The 25,396-nt window shown below is 50.9% G+C and overlaps 1 protein-coding gene across 4 annotated transcripts in view; it reads right to left on the bottom strand.

Annotated features, from left to right (window-relative positions):
* ARSA (arylsulfatase A) overlaps positions 1-20,112 on the bottom strand; it is a 158,896-nt gene extending 138,784 nt beyond the window's left edge. For 3 of the 4 annotated variants that reach the window (XR_012801584.1, XM_075599241.1, XM_075599242.1), the window contains exon 1: positions 20,033-20,112. Coding sequence is in view for 2 of the 4 variants with exons in the window: in XM_075599241.1 (XP_075455356.1) it covers positions 20,033-20,056 (24 nt within the window). In the remaining 2 variants the exon portion in view is untranslated. Of the gene's footprint in view, positions 1-16,977; positions 16,991-20,032 lie in introns of those variants that run through there. The other variant, XM_075599243.1, reaches the window with a different exon arrangement.
* Positions 20,113-25,396: the final 5,284 nt, after the last annotated feature.

Below are 25,396 nucleotides of genomic sequence, written 5' to 3'. Positions count from 1 at the left end.
TAGGGGTCATTACTGGAATAGCAGAGCAGAATGTGTGTGCCTGTGTCAGCACTGGAATAGCAGAGCAGAATGTGTGTGCCTGTGTCAGCACTGGAATAGCAGAGCACGCTGCAGGCAGAATGTGTGTGTCAGCACTGGAATAGCAGAGCACGCTGCAGAGCAGAATGTGTGTGTCAGCACTGGAATAGCAGAGCACGCTGCAGGCAGAATGTGTGTGTCAGCACTGGAATAGCAGAGCACGCTGCAGAGCAGAATGTGTGTGCCTGTGTCAGCACTGGAATAGCAGAGCAGAATGTGTGTGCCTGTGTCAGCACTGGAATAGCAGAGCACGCTGCAGGCAGAATGTGTGTGTCAGCACTGGAATAGCAGAACACGCTGCAGAGCAGAATGTGTGTGTCAGCACTGGAATCGCAGAGCACGCTGCAGAGCAGAATGTGTGTGCCTGTGTCAGCACTGGAATAGCAGAGCAGAATGTGTGTGCCTGTGTCAGCACTGGAATAGCAGAGCACGCTGCAGGCAGAATGTGTGTGTCAGCACTGGAATAGCAGAGCACGCTGCAGAGCAGAATGTGTGTGTCAGCCCTGGAATAGCAGAGCACGCTGCCGAGCAGAATGTGTGTGTCAGCACTGGAATAGCAGAGCACGCTGCAGAGCAGAATGTGTGTGTCAGCACTGGAATAGCAGAGCACGCTGCAGAGCAGAACGTGTGTGTCAGCACTGGAATAGCAGAGCACGCTGCAGAGCAGAATGTGTGTGTCAGCCCTGGGAAAGCAGAGCACGCTGCAGAGCAGAATATGTTGGCGTGTGTGTGTGTGTCAGCACTGGAATAGCAGAGCACGCTGCAGAGCAGAATGTGTGTGTGTCAGCACTGGAAAAGCAGAGCACGCTGCAGAGCAAAATGTATGTGCGTGTGTATTAGCACTGGAATAGCAGAGCATACTGCAGAGCAGAATGTATGTGCGTGTGTGTGTCAGCACTGGGAAAGCAGAGCACGCTGCAGAGCAGAATGTATGTGCGTGTGTCAGCACTGGACAAGCAGAGCACGCTGCAGAGCAGAATGTGTGTGCGTGTGAGTCAGCACTGGGAAAGCAGAGCACGCTGCAGAGCAGAATGTGTGTGCGTGTGAGTCAGCACTGGGAAAGCAGAGCACGCTGCAGAGCAGAATGTGTGTGCGTGTGTGTCAGCACTGGGAAAGCAGAGCACGCTGCAGAGCAGAATGTGTGTGCGTGTGTGTCAGCACTGGAAAAGCAGAGCAGAATGTGTGTGCGTGTCAGCACTGGAAAAGCAGAGCACGCTGCAGAGCAGAATGTATGTGCGTGTGAGTCAGCACTGGAATAGCAGAGCATACTGCAGAGCAGAATGAAAGTGCGTGTGTGTGTCAGACTGGAATAGCAGAGCATACTGCAGAGCAGAATGAATGTGCGTGTGTGTCAGACTGGAATAGCAGAGCATACTGCAGAGCAGAATGTGTGTGCGTGTGAGTCAGCACTGGGAAAGCAGAGCACGCTGCAGAGCAGAATGTGTGTGAGTCAGCACTGGGAAAGCAGAGCACGCTGCAGAGCAGAATGTGTGTGCGTGTGAGTCAGCACTGGGAAAGCAGAGCACGCTGCAGAGCAGAATGTGTGTGCGTGTGAGTCAGCACTGGGAAAGCAGAGCATGCTGCAGAGCAGAATGTGTGTGCGTGTGTGTCAGCACTGGGAAAGCAGAGCACGCTGCAGAGCAGAATGTGTGTGTGACAGGGTGAAGTCAGCCACTAACAGATTATACCTGGGAGACATACGTCTGAGTGCTTCGTCCAGCACTCAGAGGGTTAACTCAGAAGAAAAAGCTGAACAATCAGGAAGTAAGCAGACACCTGACAACCAGCATGATGGGATATAAGGAAGTCTTTGCTGGTAGGCAGGTGGCTGTCTCAGACAAGATCCTAGACAAGCTGCTATGCAGATGGAGTCACAAGTACCTCTCTAAACCACAGTAAGAACTGTTCATATTGTTTTCAGACTGTTTGTTATATGTTAATGGTTTGGTTATGGATTAGCCAGCCAGCCAGCCTGATAGATAGGCTTGCAGTGTTAGTAAGCTCTCCTAATGTGGAGCAGGTTTTCTTTTGCAATGTTTTCTTTATGCCTTAAAGGGACAGTGTGCACACATGTTATGTTATGCTGTGGAGCAATAAAGCCATTCAACGTTTGCTCTAAACCTGAAAATACACGTGTGGACTATTGTCTGACCTCGGCTACAGGCCGTCCTGCCACAGTGTGTGTGTCAGCACTGGAGAAGCAGAGCAGGCTGCAGAGCAGAATGTGTGTGTGTAAGCACTGGAATAGCAGAACATGCTGCAGAGCAGAATGTGTGTGTCAGCACTGGAAAAGCAGAGCAGGCTGCAGAGCAGAATGTGTGTGTGTGTAAGCACTGGAATAGCAGAACACGCTGCAGAGCACTGAAATGGTGTGACTTGTACACACTGCAGAGCACTGTGTGTGAGTTAGAGCAGTGTGTAACTTGTACCTGTGTGTCAGTTAGAGCAGTGTGTAACTTGTACTTGTGTGTGAGTTAGAACAGTGTGAGTTGGAGCAGTGTGTAACTTGTACATGTGTGTGAGTTAGAGCAGTGTGTAACTTGTACATGTGTGTGAGTTAGAGCAGTGTGTAACATGTACTTGTGTGTGAGTTGGAGCAGTGTGTGTAACTTGTACTTGTGTGGGGTAGAGCCGTTTGTAACTTGTACTTGTGTGTGTTAGAGCAGTGTGTAACTTGTACACGTGTGTGAGTTAGAGCAGTGTGTAACTTGTACATGTGTGTGAGTTAGAGCAGTGTGTAACTTGTACATGTGTTTGAGTTAGAGCAGTGTGTAATGTGTACTTATTTGTGAGTTAGAGCAGTGTGTAACTTGTACTTGTGTGTGAGTTAGAGCAGTGTGTAACTTGTACATGTGTTTGAGTTAGAGCAGTGTGTAATGTGTACTTATTTGTGAGTTAGAGCAGTGTGTAACTTGTACTTGTGTGTGCAAGTTAGAGAAGTGTGTAACTTGTACCTGTGTCAGCTAGAGCAGAATGTGTGTCAGCACACTGTGCTTGTGCGTGAGTTAGAGCCGTGTGTAACTTGTATGTGTGTGTCAGTTAGAGCAGTGTGTAACTTGTACGTGTGTGTGAGGTAGAGCGGTGTGTAACTTGTACTTGTGTGTGAGGTAGAGCGGTGTGTAACTTGTACTTGTGTGTGAGGTACAGTAGAGCGGTGTGTAACTTGTATTTGTGTGTGAGTTAGAGCAGTGTGTAACTTGTACCTGTGTGTCAGTTAGAGCAGTGTGTAACTTGTACTTGTGTGCGAGTTAGAACAGTGTGAGTTGGAGCAGTGTGTAACTTTTACTTGTGTGTGTTAGAGCAGTGTGTAACTTGTACGTGTGTGAGTTAGAGCAGTGTGTAACTTGTATGTGTGTGTGAGGTAGAGCGGTGTGTAACTTGTACTTGTGTGTGAGTTTGCGCGTGTGTTGGAGCACTGAGTAATTTGTGCGTGTATTAGAGCCGGGTGTACTTGTGCGTGTGTTTCACACACGTACACACAAGCTGCAACACTGATGCACACACAGTCCCACTGATATGTGGGAGGGAGGGAGTGTATGTGTGACGTGTGGTGCTACGTTATCTCTGGGTTGCACCCTGAAGATACGCCCATATCATGGGAACATGTGTGTACATGTATTATTGCCGTGTTCCCCTGTGAATGTGTGTCCCTTCTTAGGTGTATTGTACGGTTTGTGGACGAAGAGTCTCCTGCACTAAAGTCCGATAGAAAAAAATCGCCAGGGTTTTTAAATCGCCATTTGTGGCAGCGTCGCTATCACGGTATCCAGCAGAAAGCCCCGAATAATAGCGATAGCGACATTTCAACAAATGGCGAGTAGCCGGCGCCGAGACGATCTGCCCTCCGAGAAGGGCTCCCCCAGCGAGTTCTATCTCCTGCAGAGAGACGCCTCTCCCGGCGCAAATCTCGCCCGAAATTACAGTTTTTAATTTCAATTATATTATTAGAGTGGCTGAGCAGGGGGTCTCCGGAGCAGATTTGAGGTTCGGGGACCCCCTGCTTCCCAAGATACAGGCCCCGTTATGGGGTGCCGGTATCTCCTATCCATTGAAATGTCCCGGTCACGTGACGCGAGACATTTACATGCATAGGAGATACCGGCACCCCATAACGGGCCTGTATCTCAAGAAGCAGGGGGTCCCCGGACATGAAATCAACGCGGTTCTCCTCTGGAGACCCCCTGCTCATCTACAGTACTCTTAAAATTTATATTAAAATATGAAGTAAGCACCAATACACAACCCACCCCCTGTGCCCCCACATCAAACCATAATTTATTTATTTGAACACACGATTGATAACATAGGCCTGCGGGGGTCCCCATGGGTGTCCAGGGGTCCTCGGTTGGTCCCCGCTGGCCTGCGGTACCATTCCTGTTGTAAAAAATAATGATGGCGAACATTTCAATAAACACAACCCCCTCCACTCCCTCCCCCTCCACTCCCCCCCCCCCCAGAGCAGAATGTGTGTGTCAGCCCTGGAATAGCAGAGCACGCTGCCGAGCAGAATGTGTGTGTCAGCCCTGGAATAGCAGAGCACGCTGCAGGCAGAATGTGTGTGTCAGCACTGGAATAGCAGAGCACGCTGCAGAGCAGAATGTGTGTGTCAGCACTGGAATAGCAGAGCACGCTGCAGAGCAGAACGTGTGTGTCAGCACTGGAATAGCAGAGCACGCTGCAGAGCAGAATGTGTGTGTCAGCCCTGGGAAAGCAGAGCACGCTGCAGAGCAGAATATGTTGGCGTGTGTGTGTGTGTCAGCACTGGAATAGCAGAGCACGCTGCAGAGCAGAATGTGTGTGTGTCAGCACTGGAAAAGCAGAGCACGCTGCAGAGCAGAATGTATGTGCGTGTGTATTAGCACTGGAATAGCAGAGCATACTGCAGAGCAGAATGTATGTGCGTGTGTGTGTCAGCACTGGGAAAGCAGAGCACGCTGCAGAGCAGAATGTATGTGCGTGTGTCAGCACTGGACAAGCAGAGCACGCTGCAGAGCAGAATGTGTGTGCGTGTGAGTCAGCACTGGGAAAGCAGAGCACGCTGCAGAGCAGAATGTGTGTGCGTGTGAGTCAGCACTGGGAAAGCAGAGCACGCTGCAGAGCAGAATGTGTGTGCGTGTGTGTCAGCACTGGGAAAGCAAAGCACGCTGCAGAGCAGAATGTGTGTGCGTGTGTGTCAGCACTGGAAAAGCAGAGCAGAATGTGTGTGCGTGTCAGCACTGGAAAAGCAGAGCATACTGCAGAGCAGAATGAATGTGCGTGTGTGTGTCAGACTGGAATAGCAGAGCATACTGCAGAGCAGAATGAATGTGCGTGTGTGTCAGACTGGAATAGCAGAGCATACTGCAGAGCAGAATGTATGTGTGTGTGTGTCAGCACTGGGAAAGCAGAGCACGCTGCAGAGCAGAATGTGTGTGCGTGTGAGTCAGCACTGGAAAAGCAGAGCACGCTGCAGAGCAGAATGTGTGTGCGTGTGAGTCAGCACTGGGAAAGCAGAGCACGCTGCAGAGCAGAATGTGTGTGCGTGTGAGTCAGCACTGGGAAAGCAGAGCACGCTGCAGAGCAGAATGTGTGTGCGTGTGAGTCAGCACTGGGAAAGCAGAGCACGCTGCAGAGCAGAATGTGTGTGTGACAGGGTGAAGTCAGCCACTAACAGATTATACCTGGGAGACATACGTCTGAGTGCTTCGTCCAGCACTCAGAGGGTTAACTCAGAAGAAAAAGCTGAACAATCAGGAAGTAAGCAGACACCTGACAACCAGCATGATGGGATATAAGGAAGTCTTTGCTGGTAGGCAGGTGGCTGTCTCAGACAAGATCCTAGACAAGCTGCTATGCAGATGGAGTCACAAGTACCTCTCTAAACCACAGTAAGAACTGTTCATATTGTTTTCAGACTGTTTGTTATATGTTAATGGTTTGGTTATGGATTAGCCAGCCAGCCAGCCTGATAGATAGGCTTGCAGTGTTAGTAAGCTCTCCTAATGTGGAGCAGGTTTTCTTTTGCAATGTTTTCTTTATGCCTTAAAGGGACAGTGTGCACACATGTTATGTTATGCTGTGGAGCAATAAAGCCATTCAACGTTTGCTCTAAACCTGAAAATACACGTGTGGACTATTGTCTGACCTCGGCTACAGGCCGTCCTGCCACAGTGTGTGTGTCAGCACTGGAGAAGCAGAGCAGGCTGCAGAGCAGAATGTGTGTGTGTAAGCACTGGAATAGCAGAACATGCTGCAGAGCAGAATGTGTGTGTCAGCACTGGAAAAGCAGAGCAGGCTGCAGAGCAGAATGTGTGTGTGTGTAAGCACTGGAATAGCAGAACACGCTGCAGAGCACTGAAATGGTGTGACTTGTACACACTGCAGAGCACTGTGTGTGAGTTAGAGCAGTGTGTAACTTGTACCTGTGTGTCAGTTAGAGCAGTGTGTAACTTGTACTTGTGTGTGAGTTAGAACAGTGTGAGTTGGAGCAGTGTGTAACTTGTACATGTGTGTGAGTTAGAGCAGTGTGTAACTTGTACATGTGTGTGAGTTAGAGCAGTGTGTAACATGTACTTGTGTGTGAGTTGGAGCAGTGTGTGTAACTTGTACTTGTGTGGGGTAGAGCCGTTTGTAACTTGTACTTGTGTGTGTTAGAGCAGTGTGTAACTTGTACACGTGTGTGAGTTAGAGCAGTGTGTAACTTGTACATGTGTGTGAGTTAGAGCAGTGTGTAACTTGTACTTGTGTGTGAGTTAGAGCAGTGTGTAACTTGTACATGTGTTTGAGTTAGAGCAGTGTGTAATGTGTACTTATTTGTGAGTTAGAGCAGTGTGTAACTTGTACTTGTGTGTGAGTTAGAGCAGTGTGTAACTTGTACATGTGTTTGAGTTAGAGCAGTGTGTAATGTGTACTTATTTGTGAGTTAGAGCAGTGTGTAACTTGTACTTGTGTGTGCAAGTTAGAGAAGTGTGTAACTTGTACCTGTGTCAGCTAGAGCAGAATGTGTGTCAGCACACTGTGCTTGTGCGTGAGTTAGAGCCGTGTGTAACTTGTATGTGTGTGTCAGTTAGAGCAGTGTGTAACTTGTACGTGTGTGTGAGGTAGAGCGGTGTGTAACTTGTACTTGTGTGTGAGGTAGAGCGGTGTGTAACTTGTACTTGTGTGTGAGGTACAGTAGAGCGGTGTGTAACTTGTATTTGTGTGTGAGTTAGAGCAGTGTGTAACTTGTACCTGTGTGTCAGTTAGAGCAGTGTGTAACTTGTACTTGTGTGTGAGTTAGAACAGTGTGAGTTGGAGCAGTGTGTAACTTTTACTTGTGTGTGTTAGAGCAGTGTGTAACTTGTACGTGTGTGAGTTAGAGCAGTGTGTAACTTGTATGTGTGTGTGAGGTAGAGCGGTGTGTAACTTGTACTTGTGTGTGAGTTTGAGCAGTGTGTAACTTGCGCGTGTGTTGGAGCACTGAGTAATTTGTGCGTGTATTAGAGCCGGGTGTACTTGTGCGTGTGTTTCACACACGTACACACAAGCTGCAACACTGATGCACACACAGTCCCACTGATATGTGGGAGGGAGGGAGTGTATGTGTGACGTGTGGTGCTACGTTATCTCTGGGTTGCACCCTGAAGATACGCCCATATCATGGGAACATGTGTGTACATGTATTATTGCCGTGTTCCCCTGTGAATGTGTGTCCCTTCTTAGGTGTATTGTACGGTTTGTGGACGAAGAGTCTCCTGCACTAAAGTCCGATAGAAAAAAATCGCCAGGGTTTTTAAATCGCCATTTGTGGCAGCGTCGCTATCACGGTATCCAGCAGAAAGCCCCGAATAATAGCGATAGCGACATTTCAACAAATGGCGAGTAGCCGGCGCCGAGACGATCTGCCCTCCGAGAAGGGCTCCCCCAGCGAGTTCTATCTCCTGCAGAGAGACGCCTCTCCCGGCGCAAATCTCGCCCGAAATTACAGTTTTTAATTTCAATTATATTATTAGAGTGGCTGAGCAGGGGGTCTCCGGAGCAGATTTGAGGTTCGGGGACCCCCTGCTTCCCAAGATACAGGCCCCGTTATGGGGTGCCGGTATCTCCTATCCATTGAAATGTCCCGGTCACGTGACGCGAGACATTTACATGCATAGGAGATACCGGCACCCCATAACGGGCCTGTATCTCAAGAAGCAGGGGGTCCCCGGACATGAAATCAACGCGGTTCTCCTCTGGAGACCCCCTGCTCATCTACAGTACTCTTAAAATTTATATTAAAATATGAAGTAAGCACCAATACACAACCCACCCCCTGTGCCCCCACATCAAACCATAATTTATTTATTTGAACACACGATTGATAACATAGGCCTGCGGGGGTCCCCATGGGTGTCCAGGGGTCCTCGGTTGGTCCCCGCTGGCCTGCGGTACCATTCCTGTTGTAAAAAATAATGATGGCGAACATTTCAATAAACACAACCCCCTCCACTCCCTCCCCCTCCACTCCCCCCCCCCCTCTCCACTCCCCCCCCCCCACTCCACTCCCCCCCCCCACTCCACTCCCCCCCCCTCCACTCCACTCCCCCCCCCTCCACTCCCCCCCCCCTCTCCACTCCCCCCCCCCTCTCCACTCCCCCCCCCCCCACTCCACTCCCCCCCCCCCACTCCACTCCCCCCCCCTCCACTCCCCCCCCCCTCTCCACTCCCCCCCCCCCAAACACATACAGTACAGGAATGTAGAAACTAACTATTATCCCGATATGGATAATAGATTTGACCATTATTAACCAAAACATTAGCCAGCCAGCATAAATAAAGTAAATAACAACCGTTCTACTTACCCCTGCCAACATGAAGAGCGTCCACATCAGCATACTGCAGGGCCATGTCCTCTATCGCCAGAAAGAATACATAAAAAATACAATCTAATGGCCCCTAACCCCTTAATCACCTTAGCGGTTAATAACCGCTATAGTAATTAAGGGGTTAACCTACTTCCCCCACTACCCACCCAGGAGGTCTAACTACCCACGCCGGACCCACTATACCCCCCTGTACCCATTGATTGGCATAGTGGTACATCATACCCATATAATATGGGCATGATAAGCTACCATAGTAGTCAATGTTCACCCTAATACAAAAGCAGGAATGTCCAAAATACACAATAATAAAACATACAACAAGCACCAAAAACCCCAGAAACAAACATTAAAAGCACTAGCCAACCAATCAATTGCCTAAATAAAACCACAATCCAATCAATTAAATAAATAAAACCACCAGTCAATCAATTACATAAATCTCACCACAAGCCAAACAATAGATTTAATACCTAAAAGCAGTAACCAACACAACAATTAATTAATACTACCACTAGGCAACACATTAATTAAAACCAGTAGCCACCAAAATACATCATTAAATAAAATCCCTAACCAATCTGGAAAAATAAAAAACAAGCCATCACAATTCCAAACAATTTAATCTAAACAATACACTGAAATAGAGAATATAAGAAGACACGCATGTGCCAAAAAAATGCATTGGCTCCCACTGTGTTCATCTGTACCCTAAACAGGCACAGATTAATACATTAGCAGTCAATGGGCAATGAAAAACACATAAAAAAGAAAAATCCAATGAAAAAACCTGTAAAAATAAAAGTACATACATCCAATATTTATCTTACCTTTAGTAGCGTTGGCCCTCCGAATCCCGGGGAATCAGGAAGCTCTCGTGCCGAGGCGTCACGAAACACAATCCAACGCCACCCACCGTGACCAAATTCTTCTCTCTTTAATCTTCTCTCATCTTCTTCATCTGTGATTATTTCTTTATCTTCATCTGTTAAGCCAATACCCCCCAGGTTAAATCCACGGCGTTGCCTCGTCGGCTTGTTGAGCTCAAGTTGAGATGTCACGACCTTAAATATGGCCAGTGACGTCACATTTGGGCGGCAAATGGATCACACACAATCTGATTGGCTGTGAAAACCATGGGTCCCTTTTTTTTTATGTGACGTCACGAAAGGGACTGAAGCCAGCCAATCAGAATGGCTGTGCTTCCTTTCCCTTTAACATGACGTCACCAAATCCAACCTGGCTGCTATCACATGGTACGTCAGCAATCAGACTGTGAGAACTACATCCCCAATCTGATTGGTTGTAGTAGACCCTGGACACCTGCGGGGACCACCCGGGGACCCCTGTGGGGCCCCCGAACACCTGCAGGGACCATCCGAGGGCCCCCAGACACCAGTAGGAACCACCCGAGGGCCCCCAGACACCAGTAGGAACCACCCGAGGGCCCCCAGACACCAGTAGGAACCACCCGAGGGCCCCCAGACACCAGTAGGAACCATCCGAGGGCCCCCAGACACCCGTGGGAAAGACCCAAGGGCCCCCAGACACCCGCGGGGACCACCTGAGGACCCCTGGACACCCGTGGGGACCACCCAGGGACCCCCCCCCCCCCGGCCTTTGGTACTAATCCTGTGTATCAAAAAATAAATATTGGTTTTATGTGGGGGCGCAGGGGGTGGGTGGGTTGTGTATTGGTGTTTATTACATACAAGCATACCCCGCATTAACGTACGCAATGGGACCGGAGCATGTATGTAAAGCGAAAATGTACTTAAAGTGAAGCACTCCCTTTTCCCACTTATCGATGCATGTACTGTACTGCAATCGTCATATACGTGCATAACTGATGTAAATAACACATGTGTAACAGGCTCTATAGTCTCCCCGCTTGCGCACAGCTTCGGTACAGGTAGGGAGCCGGTATTGCTGTTCAGGACGTGCTGACATGCGCATGCGTGGGCTGCCGTTTGCCTATTGGGCGATATGTCCTTACTCGCGAGTGTACTTAAAGTGAGTGTCCTTAAAGCGGGGTATGCCTGTATTATAATGGATACTGGTGGCCTAGGAGGTGGGTAGTGGGCCTGTTGTGTGTATTTTTGTTTATTGTGGGTAGCGGGGGTGGGTGAAGGGGGTAGTAGCCCCAAGGATAGGTGTTTAGGACTACCGGGCACCGCGTGCCGCCAACCTGGGGAATTGTAACCATTTAAATTTATATATTTGTAAGCGTCGTTGTGATTTATTGAAATAAAATGTTGCTATTTTAGTGTAGTGTATTTGTGAGAACAATGCTCACTTTGATGTGTCGATTTGAGGAGATTAATTAACTCCTACAGTGGGCTATTGTATACCCCGACTAATACGGTTACTATATACAGTACTACTATATACAGTATACTATACTGAGCACTGGTATCGGGGTTCTAGTGTTAACACATGGTTAACTTGCGCCTGCAATATCTCTCTGAGAGCCCCTGCCTGTCCCTGCCTCTGTCTGCCTCTGTCTGCCTGTCCCTGCCTCTGTCTGCCTGTCCCTGAATCTGTCTGCCTGTCCCTGCCTCTGTCTGCCTGTCCCTGCCTCTGTCTGCCTGTCCCTGCCTCTGTCTGCCTGTCCCTGCCTCTGTCTGCCTGTCCCTGCCTCTGTCTGCCTGTCCCTGCCTCTGTCTGCCTGTCCCTGCCTCTGTCTGCCTGTCCCTGCCTCTGTCTGCCTGTCCCTGCCTCTGTCTGCCTGTCCCTGTCTCTGTCTGCCTGTCCCTGTCTCTGTCTGCCTGTCCCTGCCTCTGTCTGCCTGTCCCTGCCTCTGTCTGCCTGTCCCTGCCTCTGTCTGCCTCTGTCTGCCTCTGTCTGCCTCTGTCTGCCTCTGTCTGCCCGTCCCTGCCTGTCCCTGCCCGTCCCTGCCTGTCCCTGCCCGTCCCTGCCTGTCCCTGCCCGTCCCTGCCTCTGTCTGCCCGTCCCTGCCTCTGTCTGCCCGTCCCTGCCTCTGTCTGCCCGTCCCTGCCTCTGTCTGCCCGTCCCTGCCTCTGTCTGCCTGTCCCTGCCTCTGTCTGCCTGTCCCTGCCTCTGTCTGCCTGTCCCTGCCTCTGTCTGCCTCTGTCTGCCTGTCCCTGTCTCTGTCTGCCTGTCCCTGCCTCTGTCTGCCTCTGTCTGCCTGTCCCTGCCTCTGTCTGCCTGTCCCTGCCTCTGTCTGCCTGTCCCTGCCTCTGTCTGCCTGTCCCTGCCCGTCCCTGCCTCTGTCTGCCCGTCCCTGCCTCTGTCTGCCTGTCCCTGCCTCTGTCTGCCTGTCCCTGCCTCTGTCTGCCTGTCCCTGCCTCTGTCTGCCTGTCCCTGTCTCTGTCTGCCTGTCCCTGCCTGTCCCTGCCTCTGTCTGCCTCTGTCTGCCTGTCCCTGCCTCTGTCTGCCTGTCCCTGCCTGTCTGCCTGTCCCTGCCTCTGTCTGCCTGTCCCTGCCTCTGTCTGCCTGTCCCTGCCTCTGTCTGCCTGTCCCTGTCCCTGCCTCTGTCTGCCTGTCCCTGCCTCTGTCTGCCTGTCCCTGCCTCTGTCTGCCTGTCCCTGCCTCTGTCTGCCTGTCCCTGCCTCTGTCTGCCTGTCCCTGCCTCTGTCTGCCTGTCCCTGCCTCTGTCTGCCTCTGTCTGCCTGTCCCTGCCTCTGTCTGCCTGTCCCTGCCTCTGTCTGCCTCTGTCTGCTTGTCCCTGCCTCTGTCTGCCTGTCCCTGCCTCTGTCTGCCTCTGTCTGCCTGTCCCTGCCTCTGTCTGCCTCTGTCTGCCTGTCCCTGCCTCTGTCTGCCTCTGTCTGCCTGTCCCTGCCTCTGTCTGCCTGTCCCTGCCTCTGTCTGCCTGTCCCTGCCTCTGTCTGCCTCTGTCTGCCTGTCCCTGCCTCTGTCTGCCTGTCCCTGCCTCTGTCTGCCTCTGTCTGCCTGTCCCTGCCTCTGTCTGCCTGTCCCTGCCTCTGTCTGCCTGTCCCTGCCTCTGTCTGCCTGTCCCTGCCTCTGTCTGCCTGTCCCTGCCTCTGTCTGCCTGTCCCTGCCTGTCTCTGCCCCCGGGTATATTGAGGGGACTGGACCTGTATACCACACGGGGTCTACTGTGAGTCTCTTGTAATCTCTGTCGGGTGTGTACAGTATATAGGGGGTTGTCATTGTCACAGTGTGGTGTATAGGGGGTATCACCGTGTGGTGTATAGAGGGGGTGTCATTGTCACAGTGTGGTGTGTATATAGGGGGTGTCAGTGTCATTGTCACATTGTGGTGTGTATATAGGGGGTGTCAGTGTCATTGTCACATTGTGGTGTGTATATAGGGGGTGTCAGTGTCATTGTCACATTGTGGTGTGTATATAGGGGGTGTCAGTGTCATTGTCACATTGTAGTGTATAGCGAGTGTCACCGTCTGGTGTATATAGGGGCTGACAGTATCACCATGTGGTGTATAGAGGGGGTGTCATTGTCACATTGTGGTGTGTATATAGGGAGTGTCAGTGTGGTGTATATAGGGGGTGTCATTGTCACATTGTGGTGTAGCGAGTGTCACCGTCTGGTGTATATAGGGGCTGACAGTGTCACTGTGTAGTGTATATAGGGGGTGTCATTGTCACAGTGTGGTGTATATAGGGGCTGACAGTGTCACAGTGTGGTGTATATAGGTCTTGTCAGTGTCACAGTGTGGTGTATATAGAGGCTGACAGTGTCACATTGTGGTGTATAGCGAGTGTGACCGTCTGGTGTATATAGGGGCTGACAGTATCACCGTGTGGTGTATATAGGGGCTGACAGTGTCACAGTGTGGTGTATATAGGGACTGACAGTTTCACAGTGTGGTGTATATGGGGACTGACAGTGTCACAGTGTGGTGTATATAGAGGCTGACAGTGTCAGTGTGGTGTACACAGGGGGTGTCAGCGTCACAGTGTAGTGTATATAGGGCTTGTCACAGTGTGGTGTGTATATAGGGGGTGTCACAGTGTGGTGTGTATATAGGGGGTGTCACAGTGTGGTGTGTATATAGGGGGTGTCACAGTGTGGTGTATGTAGGGGTGTCACAGTGTGGTGTATATAGGGGGTGTCAAAGTGTGGTGTATATAGGGGGTGTCACAGTGTGGTGTATATAGGGGGTGTCACAGTGTGGTGTATATAGGGGGTATCATAGTGTGGTGTATATAGAGGGTGTCACTGTGTGGTGTATATAGGGGGTGTCACAGTGGTGTATATAGGGGGTGTCACCGTGTGGTGTATATAGGGGGTGTCCCAGTATGGTGTGGTGTATATAGGGGGTGTCATTGTCACATTGTGGTGTAGCGAGTGTCACCGTCTGGTGTATATAGGGGCTGACAGTGTCACTGTGTAGTGTATATAGGGGGTGTCATTGTCACAGTGTGGTGTATATAGGGGCTGACAGTGTCACAGTGTGGTGTATATAGGTCTTGTCAGTGTCACAGTGTGGTGTATATAGAGGCTGACAGTGTCACATTGTGGTGTATAGCGAGTGTGACCGTCTGGTGTATATAGGGGCTGACAGTATCACCGTGTGGTGTATATAGGGGCTGACAGTGTCACAGTGTGGTGTATATGGGGACTGACAGTGTCACAGTGTGGTGTATATAGAGGCTGACAGTGTCAGTGTGGTGTACACAGGGGGTGTCAGCGTCACAGTGTAGTGTATATAGGGCTTGTCACAGTGTGGTGTGTATATAGGGGGTGTCACAGTGTGGTATGTATATAGGGGGTGTCACAGTGTGGTGTATGTAGGGGTGTCACAGTGTGGTGTATATAGGGGGTGTCAAAGTGTGGTGTATATAGGGGGTGTCACAGTGTGGTGTATATAGGGGGTGTCACAGTGTGGTGTATATAGGGGGTATCATAGTGTGGTGTATATAGAGGGTGTCACAGTGTGGTGTATATAGGGGGTGTCACAGTGGTGTATATAGGGGGTGTCACCGTGTGGTGTATATAGGGGGTGTCCCAGTATGGTGTGGTGTATATAGGGGGTGTCCCAGTATGTGTACTGTATATAGGCGGTGTCACAGTATGGTGTATATAGGGGGTGTCACAGTATGGTGTATACAGGGGGTGTCACAGTGTGGTGTGTGTATATAGGGCTTGTCAGTGTCACAGTGTGGTGTACATTGGGGGTTTCACAGTGTGGTGTATATAGGGGGTGTCACAGTGTGGTGTGTATATAGGGAGTGTCACAGTGTGGTGTGTATATAGGGGGTGTCACAGTGTGGTGTATATAGGGGGTGTCACAGTGTGGTGTATATAGGGGGTGTCAGTGTGGTGTATATAGGGGGTGTCAGTGTGGTGTATATAGGGGGTGTCAGAGTGTGGTGTATATAGGGGTATCACAGTGTGGTGTATATTGGGGGTGTCACAGTGTGGTGTATATAGGGGGTGTCACAGTGTGGTGTGTATATAGGGGGTTTCCCAGTATGGTGCCGGTGTATATAGGGGGTGTCCCAGTATGTGTACTGTATATAGGGGGTGTCACAGTATGGTGTATATAGGGGGTGTCAAAGTGTGGTGTATATAGGGGTATCACAGTGTGGTGTATATAGGGGGTGTCACAGTGTGGTGTATATAGGGGGTGTCACAGAGTGGTGTATATAGGGGGTGTCACAGTGTGGTGTGTATATAGGGGGTGTCACAGTATGGCGCCGGTGTATATAGGGGGTGTCCCAGTATGTGTACTGTATATAGGGGGTGTCACAGTATGGTGTATATAGGGGGTGTCACAGTATGGTGTATATAGGGGGTGTCACCGTATGGTGTATATAGGGGGTGTCGCAGTATGGTGTATATAGGGGGTGTCACAGTGTGGTGTATATAGGGGTGTCACAGTGGAGTGTATATAGGGGTGTCACAGTGTTTATATAGGGGGTGTCACAGGGTGGTGTGTGTATATAGGGGGTGTCACAGTGTGGTGTGTGTATATAGGGGGTGTCACAGTGTGGTGTGTATAGGGGTGTCACAGTGTGGTGTGTATAGGGGTGTCACAGTGTGGTGTGTGTATATAGGGGTGTCACAGTGTGGTGTGTATATAGGGGTGTCACAGTGTGGTGTGTATATAGGGGGTGTCACAATGTGGTGTGTATATAGGGGGTGTCACAGTGTGGTGTGTATATAGGGGGTGTCACAGTGTGGTGTGTATATAGGGGGTGTCACAGTGTGGTGTGTATACAGGGGCTTCACAGTGTGGTGTGTATATAGGGGGTGGCACAGTGTGGTGTGTGTATATAGGGGGTGTCACAGTGTGGTGTGTGTATATAGGGGGTTTCACAGTGTGGTGTGTATATAGGGGGTGTCACAGTGTGGTGTATATAGGGGGTGTCACAGTGTGGTGTGTATAGGGGGGTTCACAGTGTGGTGTGTATATAGGGGGTGTCACAGTGTGGTGTATATAGGGGGTGTCACAGTGTGGTGTATATAGGGGGTGTCACAGTGTGGTGTGTATAGGGGTGTCACAGTGTGGTGTATATAGGGGGTGTCACAGTGTGGTGTATATAGGGGGTGTCACAGTGTGGTGTGTGTATATAGGGGGTGTCAGTGTGGTGTGTATATAGGGGGTGTCACAGTGTGGTGTATATAGGGGGTGTCACAGCGTGGTGTGTGTATATAGGGGGTGTCACAGTGTGGTGTGTGTATATAGGGGGTGTCACAGCGTGGTGTGTGTATATAGGGGGTGTCACAGTGTGGTGTATATAGGGGGTGTCACAGTGTGGTGTGTGTATATAGAGGGTGTCACAGTGTGGTGTGTGTATATAGGGGGTGTCACAGTGTGGTGTATATAGGGGGTGTCACAGTGTGGTGTGTGTATATAGGGGGTGTCACAGTGTGGTGTATATAGGGGGTGTCACAGTGTGGTGTGTGTGTATAGGGGGTGTCACAGTGTGGTGTGTGTATATAGGGGGTGTCACAGCGTGGTGTGTGTATATAGGGGGTGTCACAGTGTGGTGTATATAGGGGGTGTCACAGTGTGGTGTGTGTGTATAGGGGGTGTCACAGTGTGGTGTGTATATAGGGGGTGTCACAGTGTGGTGTATATAGGGGGTGTCACAGTGTGGTGTATGTATATAGGGGGTGTCACTGACCTCTCTTTTCCTCTGGACACAGTATGGTGTATATAGGGGGTGTCACAGTATGGTGTATATAGGGGGTGTCACAGTGTGGTGTGTATATAGGGGTGTCACAGTGGAGTGTATATAGGGGTGTCACAGTGTGTTTATATAGGGGGTGCACAGGGGGGGGGTGTTATATAGGGGTGTCATCAGGGGTGTGTTAGGGTCACAGGGGGGGTATAGGGGGGTGTCACAGTGTGGTGTGTATATGGGGGTGTCACAGGTTGGGTGTGTATACAGGGGCTTCACAGTGTGTGTGTATAGGGGGTGGCACAGTGTGGTGTGTGTATATAGGGGGTGTCACAGTGTGGGTGTGTATATAGGGGGTTTCACAGTGTGGTGTGTATATAGGGGGTGTCACAGTGTGGTGTATATAGGGGGTGTCACAGTGTGGTGTGTATAGGGGGGTTCACAGTGTGGTGTGTATATAGGGGGTGTCACAGTGTGGTGTATATAGGGGGTGTCACAGTGTGGTGTATATAGGGGGTGTCACAGTGTGGTGTATATAGGGGGTGTCACAGTGTGGTGTATATAGGGGTGTCACAGTGTGGTGTGTATAGGGGTGTCACAGTGTGGTTGTATATAGGGGGTGTCACAGTGTGGTGTGTGTGTATATAGGGGTGTCAGTGTGGTGTGTATATAGGGGTGTCACCGTGTGTGTATATAGGGGGTGTCACAGCGTGGTGTGTGTATATAGGGGGTGTCACAGCATGGTGTGTGTATATAGGGGGTGTCACAGTGTGGTGTATATAGGGGTGTCACAGTGTGGTGTGTGTATATAGAGGGTGTCACAGTGTGGTGTGTGTATATAGGGGGTGTCACAGTGTGGTGTATATAGGGGTGTCACAGTGTGGTGTGTGTATATAGGGGGTGTCACTGACCTCTCTTTTCCTCTGGACACAGTATGGTGTATATAGGGGGTGTCACAGTATGTGTATATAGGGGGTGTCACAGTGTGGTGTGTATATAGGGGTGTCACAGTGGAGTGTATATAGGGGTGTCACAGTGTGTTTATATAGGGGGTGTCACAGGGGTGTGTGTTTATATAGGGGGTGTCACAGGGGTGTGTGTTAATAGGGGGTGTCACAGTGTGGTGTGTTTATATAGGGGTGTCACAGTGTGGTGTGTTTATATAGCGGTGTCACAGTGTGGTGTGTGTATATAGGGGGTGTCACAGTGTGGTGTGTGTATATAGGGGGGGTCACAGTGTGGTGTGTGTATATAGGGGGGGTCACAGTGTGGTGTGTATATGGGGGGTGTCACAGTGTGGTGTGTGTGTATATAGGGGGTGTCACAGTGTGGTATATATAGGGGGTGTCACATTGTGGTGTGTATATAGGGGGTGTCACAGTGTGGTGTGTATATGGGGGTGTCAGTGTGGTGTGTATATAGGGGGTGTCACAGTGTGGTGTGTATATAGGGGGTGTCACAGTGTGGTGTGTATATAGGGGGTGTCACAATGTGGTGTGTGTATATAGGGGTGTCACAGTGTGGTGTTGTATATAGGGGGTGTCCAGTGTGGTGTGTATATAGGGGGTGTCACAGTGTGGTGTGTATATAGGGGGTGTCAGTGTGGTGTGTATATAGGGGGTGTCACAGTGTGGTGTGTGTGTATAGGGGGTGTCACAGTGTGGTGTGTGTGTATATAGGGGGTGTCACATTGTGGTGTGTATATAGGGGGTGTCACAGTGTGGTGTGTGTATATAGGGGTGTCACAGTGTGGTGTGTATATAGGGAGTGTCAGTGTGGTGTGTATACAGAGGGTGTCACAGTGTGGTGTGTGTATATAGGGGGTGTCACAGTGTGGTGTGTATATAGGGGGTGTCACAGTGTGGTGTGTATATAGGGGGTGTCACAGTGTGGTGTGTGTATATAGGGGGTGTCACAGTGTGGTGTGTGTATATAGGGGGTGTCACAGTGTGGTGTGTATATAGGGGGTGTCACAGTGTGGTGTGTATATAGGGGGTGTCACAGTGTGGTGTGTATATAGGGGGTGTCACAGTGTGGTGTGTATATAGGGGGTGTCACAGTGTGGTGTATATAGGGGTGTCACAGTGTGGTGTATATAGGGGGTGTCACAGTGTGGTGTGTGTATATAGGGGGTGTCACAGTGTGGTGTGTATATAGGGGGTGTCACAGTGTGGTGTATATAGGGGGTGTCACAGTGTGGTGTATATAGGGGTGTCACAGTGTGGTGTATATAGGGGGTGTCACAGTGTGGTGTATATAGGGGGTGTCACAGTGTGTGTATATAGGGTGTCACAGTGTGGTGTGTGTGTATAGGGGGTGTCACAGTGTGGTGTGTGTGTATAGGGGGTGTCACAGTGTGGTGTGTGTATATAGGGGGTGTCACAGTGTGGTGTGTATATAGGGGGTGTCACAGTTTTGGTGTGTATATAGGTGGTGTCACAGTGTGGTGTGTATAGGGGGTGTCACAGTGTGGTGTATATAGGGGGTGTCACAGTGTGGTGTGTATATAGGGGGGTGTCACAGTGTGGTGTGTATATAGGGGGTGTCACAGTGTGGTGTGTATATAGGGGGTGTCACAGTGTGGTGTGTATATAGGGGGTGTCACAGTGTGGTGTGTATATAGGGGGTGTCACAGTGTGGTGTGTGTATATAGGGGGGTGTCACAGTGTGGTGTGTATATAGGGGGTGTCACAGTGTGGTGTGTATATAGGGGGTGTCACAGGTTTGGTGTGTATATAGGTGGTGTCACAGTGTGGTGTGTATAGGGGGTGTCACAGTGTGGTGTATATAGGGGGTGTCACAGTGTGGTGTGTATATAGGGGGTGTCACAGTGTGGTGTGTATATAGGGGGTGTCACAGTGTGGTGTGTATATAGGGGGTGTCACAGTGTGGTGTGTATATAGGGGGTGTCACAGTGTGGTGTGTATATAGGGGGTGTCACAGTGTGGTGTGTGTATATAGGGGTGTCACAGTGTGGTGTGTATATAGGGGGTGTCACAGTGTGGTGTGTATATAGGGGGTGTCACAGTGTGGTGTGTATATAGGGGGTGTCTCTGACCTCTCTTTTCCTCTGGACTGTCATGTGATTCCTCTGTCACGTGACCTGATGTCGTAAAGCATTTTGGGAGTTGAAGTCCTCGAGGCGCCGCTATGCATGATGGGAATTTTCACACGGGTGAAATAAACTAGTTAAAATTACCCCGCTCCCCCCCCCCTTCTCTCTCTCCCCCCCCTTCTCTCTCTCTCCCCCCCCCCCTCTCTCTCCCCCCCCCCTCTCTCTCCCCCCCCCCCCTCTCTCTCCCCCCCTCTCTCTCCCCCCCCCCCTCTCTCACCCCTCCCCCTTCTCTCTCTCCCCCCCCTTCTCTCTCCCCCCCCCTCTCTCCCCCCCCTTCTCTCTCCCCCCTTCTCTCTCCCCCTTCTCTCTCCCCCCTTCTCTCTCTCCCCCCCTTCTCTCTCCCCCCCCCTTCTCTCTCCCCCCCTTCTCTCTCCCCCCTTCTCTCTCCCCTTCTCTCTCTCCCCCCCCTTCTCTCTCCCCCCCCCCTTCTCTCTCCCCCCCTTCTCTCTCCCCCTTCTCTCTCCCCCTCCCCCTTCTCTCTCCTCCCCTTCTCTCTCTCCCCACTCTCTCCCCCTCCCCCTTCTCTCTCCCCCTCCCCCTTCTCTCTCTCCCCCCCTTCTCTCTCTCCCCCCCTTCTCTCTCCCCCCTCTTCTCTCTCCCCCTTCTCTCTCTCCCCCCTTCTCTCTCTCCCCCCCTTCTCTCTCTCCCCCCCCCCCTTCTCTCTCCCCCCCTCTCTCCCCCTCCCCCTTCTCTCTCCCCCCCTTCTCTCCCCCCTTCTCTCTCTCCCCCTTCTCTCTCTCCCCCCCCCTCTCTCCCCCCCTTCTCTCTCCCCCCTTCTCTCTCCCCCCCTCTCTCCCCCCTTCTCTCTCCCCCCTTCTCTCTCCCCCCTTCTCTCTCCCCCCCTTCTCTCTCCCCCCTTCTCTCTCCCCCCCTTCTCTCACCCCCCTTCTCTCTCTCCCCCCCCTTTTCTCTCTCCCCCCTTTTCTCTCTCCCCCCTTCTCTCTCTCCCCCCCTTCTCTCTCCCCCCCTTCTCTCTCTCCCCCTTCTCTCTCTCTCCCCCTTCTCTCTCTCCCCCCCCCTTCTCTCTCTCCCCCCCCCCCTCTCTCCCCCCCCCTCTCTCCCCCCCCTCTCTCTCCCCCCTCTCTCCGCCCCATTCAAGCCCTAAAGTTCTCCTCACTAGAACATTTAAAAACTTTAACCCCACAACAGTTTCTGGATGACCTTACCAACTGCCCATGGCACAGATTCGATTTAATTCCCGACCCTGATTCTGCGCTCGACTATTTCCAATCCGAGTTCTTAAAACTCTGCGATACCCATGCTCCCCTACACAAAATAAGGGTACGGGGGCCCACCTTCCATGGGTTACACCTGACCTTATTGCACTCTACCAGTTCAGGATGCCTTGTGGAAAAGCTACAAAGTACTGGCACTACCAGGATCTCAATCACTACAGATGCCTGCGGAACATGTGCACAAGGCAAACAAGACACGCAAACGCACAATATTACTCTGACAATCTCCTACAGATGCCTGCGGAACATGTGCACAAGGCAAACAAGACACGCAAACGCAAATATTACTCTGACAATTCTCCTCAGAACACATCAAACCCAGCTAACTTCTGGAAGGTTATCAACAATATATTCCAGCCTCCTAACCATCAACAACCTAGTAATATCACTAAGGGGGATATTACTCTGACAAACCCCACTGACATTGCAAATGCATTCAATGATTACTTTGTGGGGTGTGCCACTAACTTATTAGCGAAACGCAGCACAAACCCCAAACATGAATCTCATCCTGGAGTATCCCTACAGTCCCACCCCCTCCCAACACTGCCCACATTTTCAATTTAGCCCAGTATCTGAAGAGGAGATTATACAAGCGCTCCTCAAACTAAAACTAAGCAGCCAATGTGGACCCGACTTACTACAATCTAGGTTCCTACGACTTGGTGCCCCAGCCATTGCCAAACCAATTGCGTCCATAGTCAACTCTATCCTGTCTGCAGGTCATATCCCTAAGGCTAAGGCCCCGCTCCCAGAGTCAGCGCACCCGCACTGCTGACAGGCGGTGCGCTGAGATACACAGACCGCGATATGCGGTCTGTAGGGAGCCGGAGCGGGAGGTGGGCGGGAGGTGGGAGGTTTGACAGGGAGGGGGGCGTGGCTTGAGCAGAGGGACCCGCTACTCGCCCCCCCCTCCCTCCACGGACTGCAGGAGGGAGCTGCTACTCTCCCCCCACTCCCTCCACGGGCTGCAGGAGGGACCCGCTACTCTCCCCCCCCTCCCTCCACGGACTGCAGGAGGGAGCTGCTACTCTCCCCCCACTCCCTCCACGGGCTGCAGGAGGGACCCGCTACTTTCCCCCCCCTCCCCGGACTGCAGGAGGGAGCTGCTACTCTCCCCCCACTCCCTCCACTGGCTGCAGGAGGGACCCGCTACTCTCCCCCCCTCCCTCCACGGACTGCAGGAGGGAGCTGCTACTCTCCCCCCCCCTCCCTCCACGGGCTGCAGGAGGGACCCGCTACTCTCCCCCCCCCCCTCCCTCCACGGACTCGGGCTGGAGCACTCATACATACACACATACACACACACACACAGGCAGGCAGGCACTCACGCACTCATACACACACACGCGCGCACACACATGCAGGCACTCACGCACTCACACAGACAGAGGCAGGCACACACATACACACACACACAGACAGGCACGCACGCACTCAGACACACACACACAGACAGGCACGCACCTGCTTTCACTCCACACTCCTCCCCGCTCCCCGAAGCCTCTCCTCCTCCCGAAGCCTCCCCTCCCCATTGGCTCACAGCCACACCACGTGACGCGTCAACGCTAGGAAACACCATTCTCTTGTGTCTCCTAGCGGCTGACGCGCCACAGCGTGTAGTCAGCTGTGCCGCCAGGGGGGACCGGGACCGGCTCGCGAGGATTCCCCTGCTGGTGGGGAACTCGCTACATTGCCGCCCGCGCCAACGAGCGCAGCGGGACCGAGGCCTAAGACCTGGAAAACTGCCAGAGTTGTCCCAATCTTCAAAAGTGGGGACAAAAACACTGTCTCAAACTACAGGCCAATCTCACTTCTCCCAATTCTATCCAAAGTTATGGAAAAATGTGTCCACTCCCAATTAAGCGATTTCTACACCAAGACAAATTTCCCTAGCCAATTCCAGTCTGGGTTTCGTCCCAAACACTCCACCGTAACTACCCTGCTAAAAGTTTGCAATGAAATCCAGTGTGGAATGGAACGGGGACAACTCACTGGTGCAGTATTCCTAGATTTTGCAAAGGCTTTTGACACAGTTGATCATGCTATCCTGCTTAACAAACTCCAGAGCTCTGCAATAGGGAAACATGCTTTAAACTGGTTTCAGTCCTACCTATCAGGAAGATCCCAACATGTGTCCATCTCAGGCTCTAACTCCAACCCCCTGGATATCACCTGTGGTGTCCCGCAAGGCTCTGTTCTGGGGCCCCTACTCTTCTCAGTGTTCATTAATGATCTTCCCACAGCTTATAAGGAAGCCTCAATACACATGTACAGTATGCAGATGACACAATCCTATATGCACACAGCCATAGCCTCTCTGACCTTCAACACATACTTCAGTCTGACTTTTTGAGACTCGAAAACTGGATTTCCCAAAACAAACTGTTTTTAAACACTGACAAGACTGTAACAATGGTATTTGGGACCAAGACTAAATTTGTAAAGCTTCCAGTGACTGAGCTCCTGATTAGAACCAACGCTAACACCACCCTAACACCTGTCACTAGTTTTAAATACCTGGGCTTATGGTTTGACTTCCACTTAACATTCGGGATGCACATTGATACCCTGACAACCAAGACCTATGCCAAACTAGGGGTACTTTACAGGAACAAATCCTCCCTAAGTCTCCTGGTCAGAAAGCGTATTGACAGCAGATGCTAATGCCAATTGTTGACTATGGAGACATAGTATATGGCTCGGCTCCTCAAACCCACCTTAGCAAACTTGACACCCTCTACAATTCAATTTGTCGTTTTGTTCTCCAATGCAACTATAACACACATCACTGCGAAATGCTCAAAGAACTAGATTGGTCAACACTAGAGTCTAGGCGCAAAGTTCACCTTTCCTGTCTCACCCTCAAATACTTTCTGGGCAAGCTACCCAGCTACCTGAACAAGCTCCTCACCCCTACCACTTGCAGCACCTATCATCTGAGATCAGACTCCAAAAGACTATTCATGGTCCCAAGGCTCAACAAAGTATCCGGACGTTCCTCCTTCTCCTTCCGTGCACCCCAAAACTGGAAAAACCTACCAGAGACTCTCATATCCACCACCAGCTTAAGTTCTTTCAAATCTAAGGCTGTCTCACATTTTAATCTGGTCTGTAACTGTTTCATACGCTCATAATATATATTTTCTTAACTGTGCACGCAATGTCTTGTATATAATGTACACCTTGTTCATTTATGTAACTGTACTTGTAACCATGTATTATTTGTTTTACTCTGTGCCCAGGACATACTTGAAAACGAGAGGTAACTCTCACTGTATTACTTCCTGGTAAAATATTTTATAAATAAATAAAATAAATAAATTATCTCTCTCCCTCCCCTTCCCCCCTCTTCTTCTTATTACTGTACGTGACTGTAATCTCTGTCGGGCAGGATCCAGTGTAACCATTGGTCACGGTGTGGTGGTTCCAGGAGGAACAGAAGATATCCCTTTCCTGATCATAGGGTTTCATGGACACTTATAATACACAACCTACTCCAAGACTGATTTCCAATGAATGAAATTGATTTCTAATCATTGGGAGTGTCCCCCAGAGAATGAGACCGCCTGGCCATGCTGAGACGACCCTGCATTGTGTGAGACAGTCTCCTATTTACAGATGGATGGGGATGGTGTGACAGTCAAGGCCACAGGTCTCCCCTAAATAAAGGAAGACCTCCTTGGAATATACAGCTGATCTAAAACTGGTACTGTATTAGAAAAAGGAAAGAAAAGTCACATTGTACATGACAGTGAATATCATTTTCTAATGATAAAAGCTTAGTCAATTCCCCGGGAAGACCGATAATCTCAGTGTCACGGATGCTCACGACAACCTGGACTGGACCGCGGGGCTGATGTGGGGAAGATATATAACCGCCGCCCTAAGCCACGGGGGTGGGTCCGGATTGCAGGGTCGTGGACGTATAGCCGGCTCAGGGTTGGAGAGTGGAGGGGGTAGCGGGTATTCGCCTATGGTCCGGGGTTGGAGAGCGTAGAATGGTCGAGGTCCGTAAGCCGTGGTCATGGAGTAGAGTGTAGAGGTCCGTTAAACAAGCTGTGGTCCAGGG

The sequence above is a fragment of the Ascaphus truei genome, chromosome 5 (assembly GCF_040206685.1).
Source record: "Ascaphus truei isolate aAscTru1 chromosome 5, aAscTru1.hap1, whole genome shotgun sequence".
NCBI classification, from domain to species: domain Eukaryota; kingdom Metazoa; phylum Chordata; class Amphibia; order Anura; family Ascaphidae; genus Ascaphus; species Ascaphus truei.
Note: the sequence above shows the minus strand (reverse complement) of the source record. Positions and strands in the feature narration are given on the sequence as shown.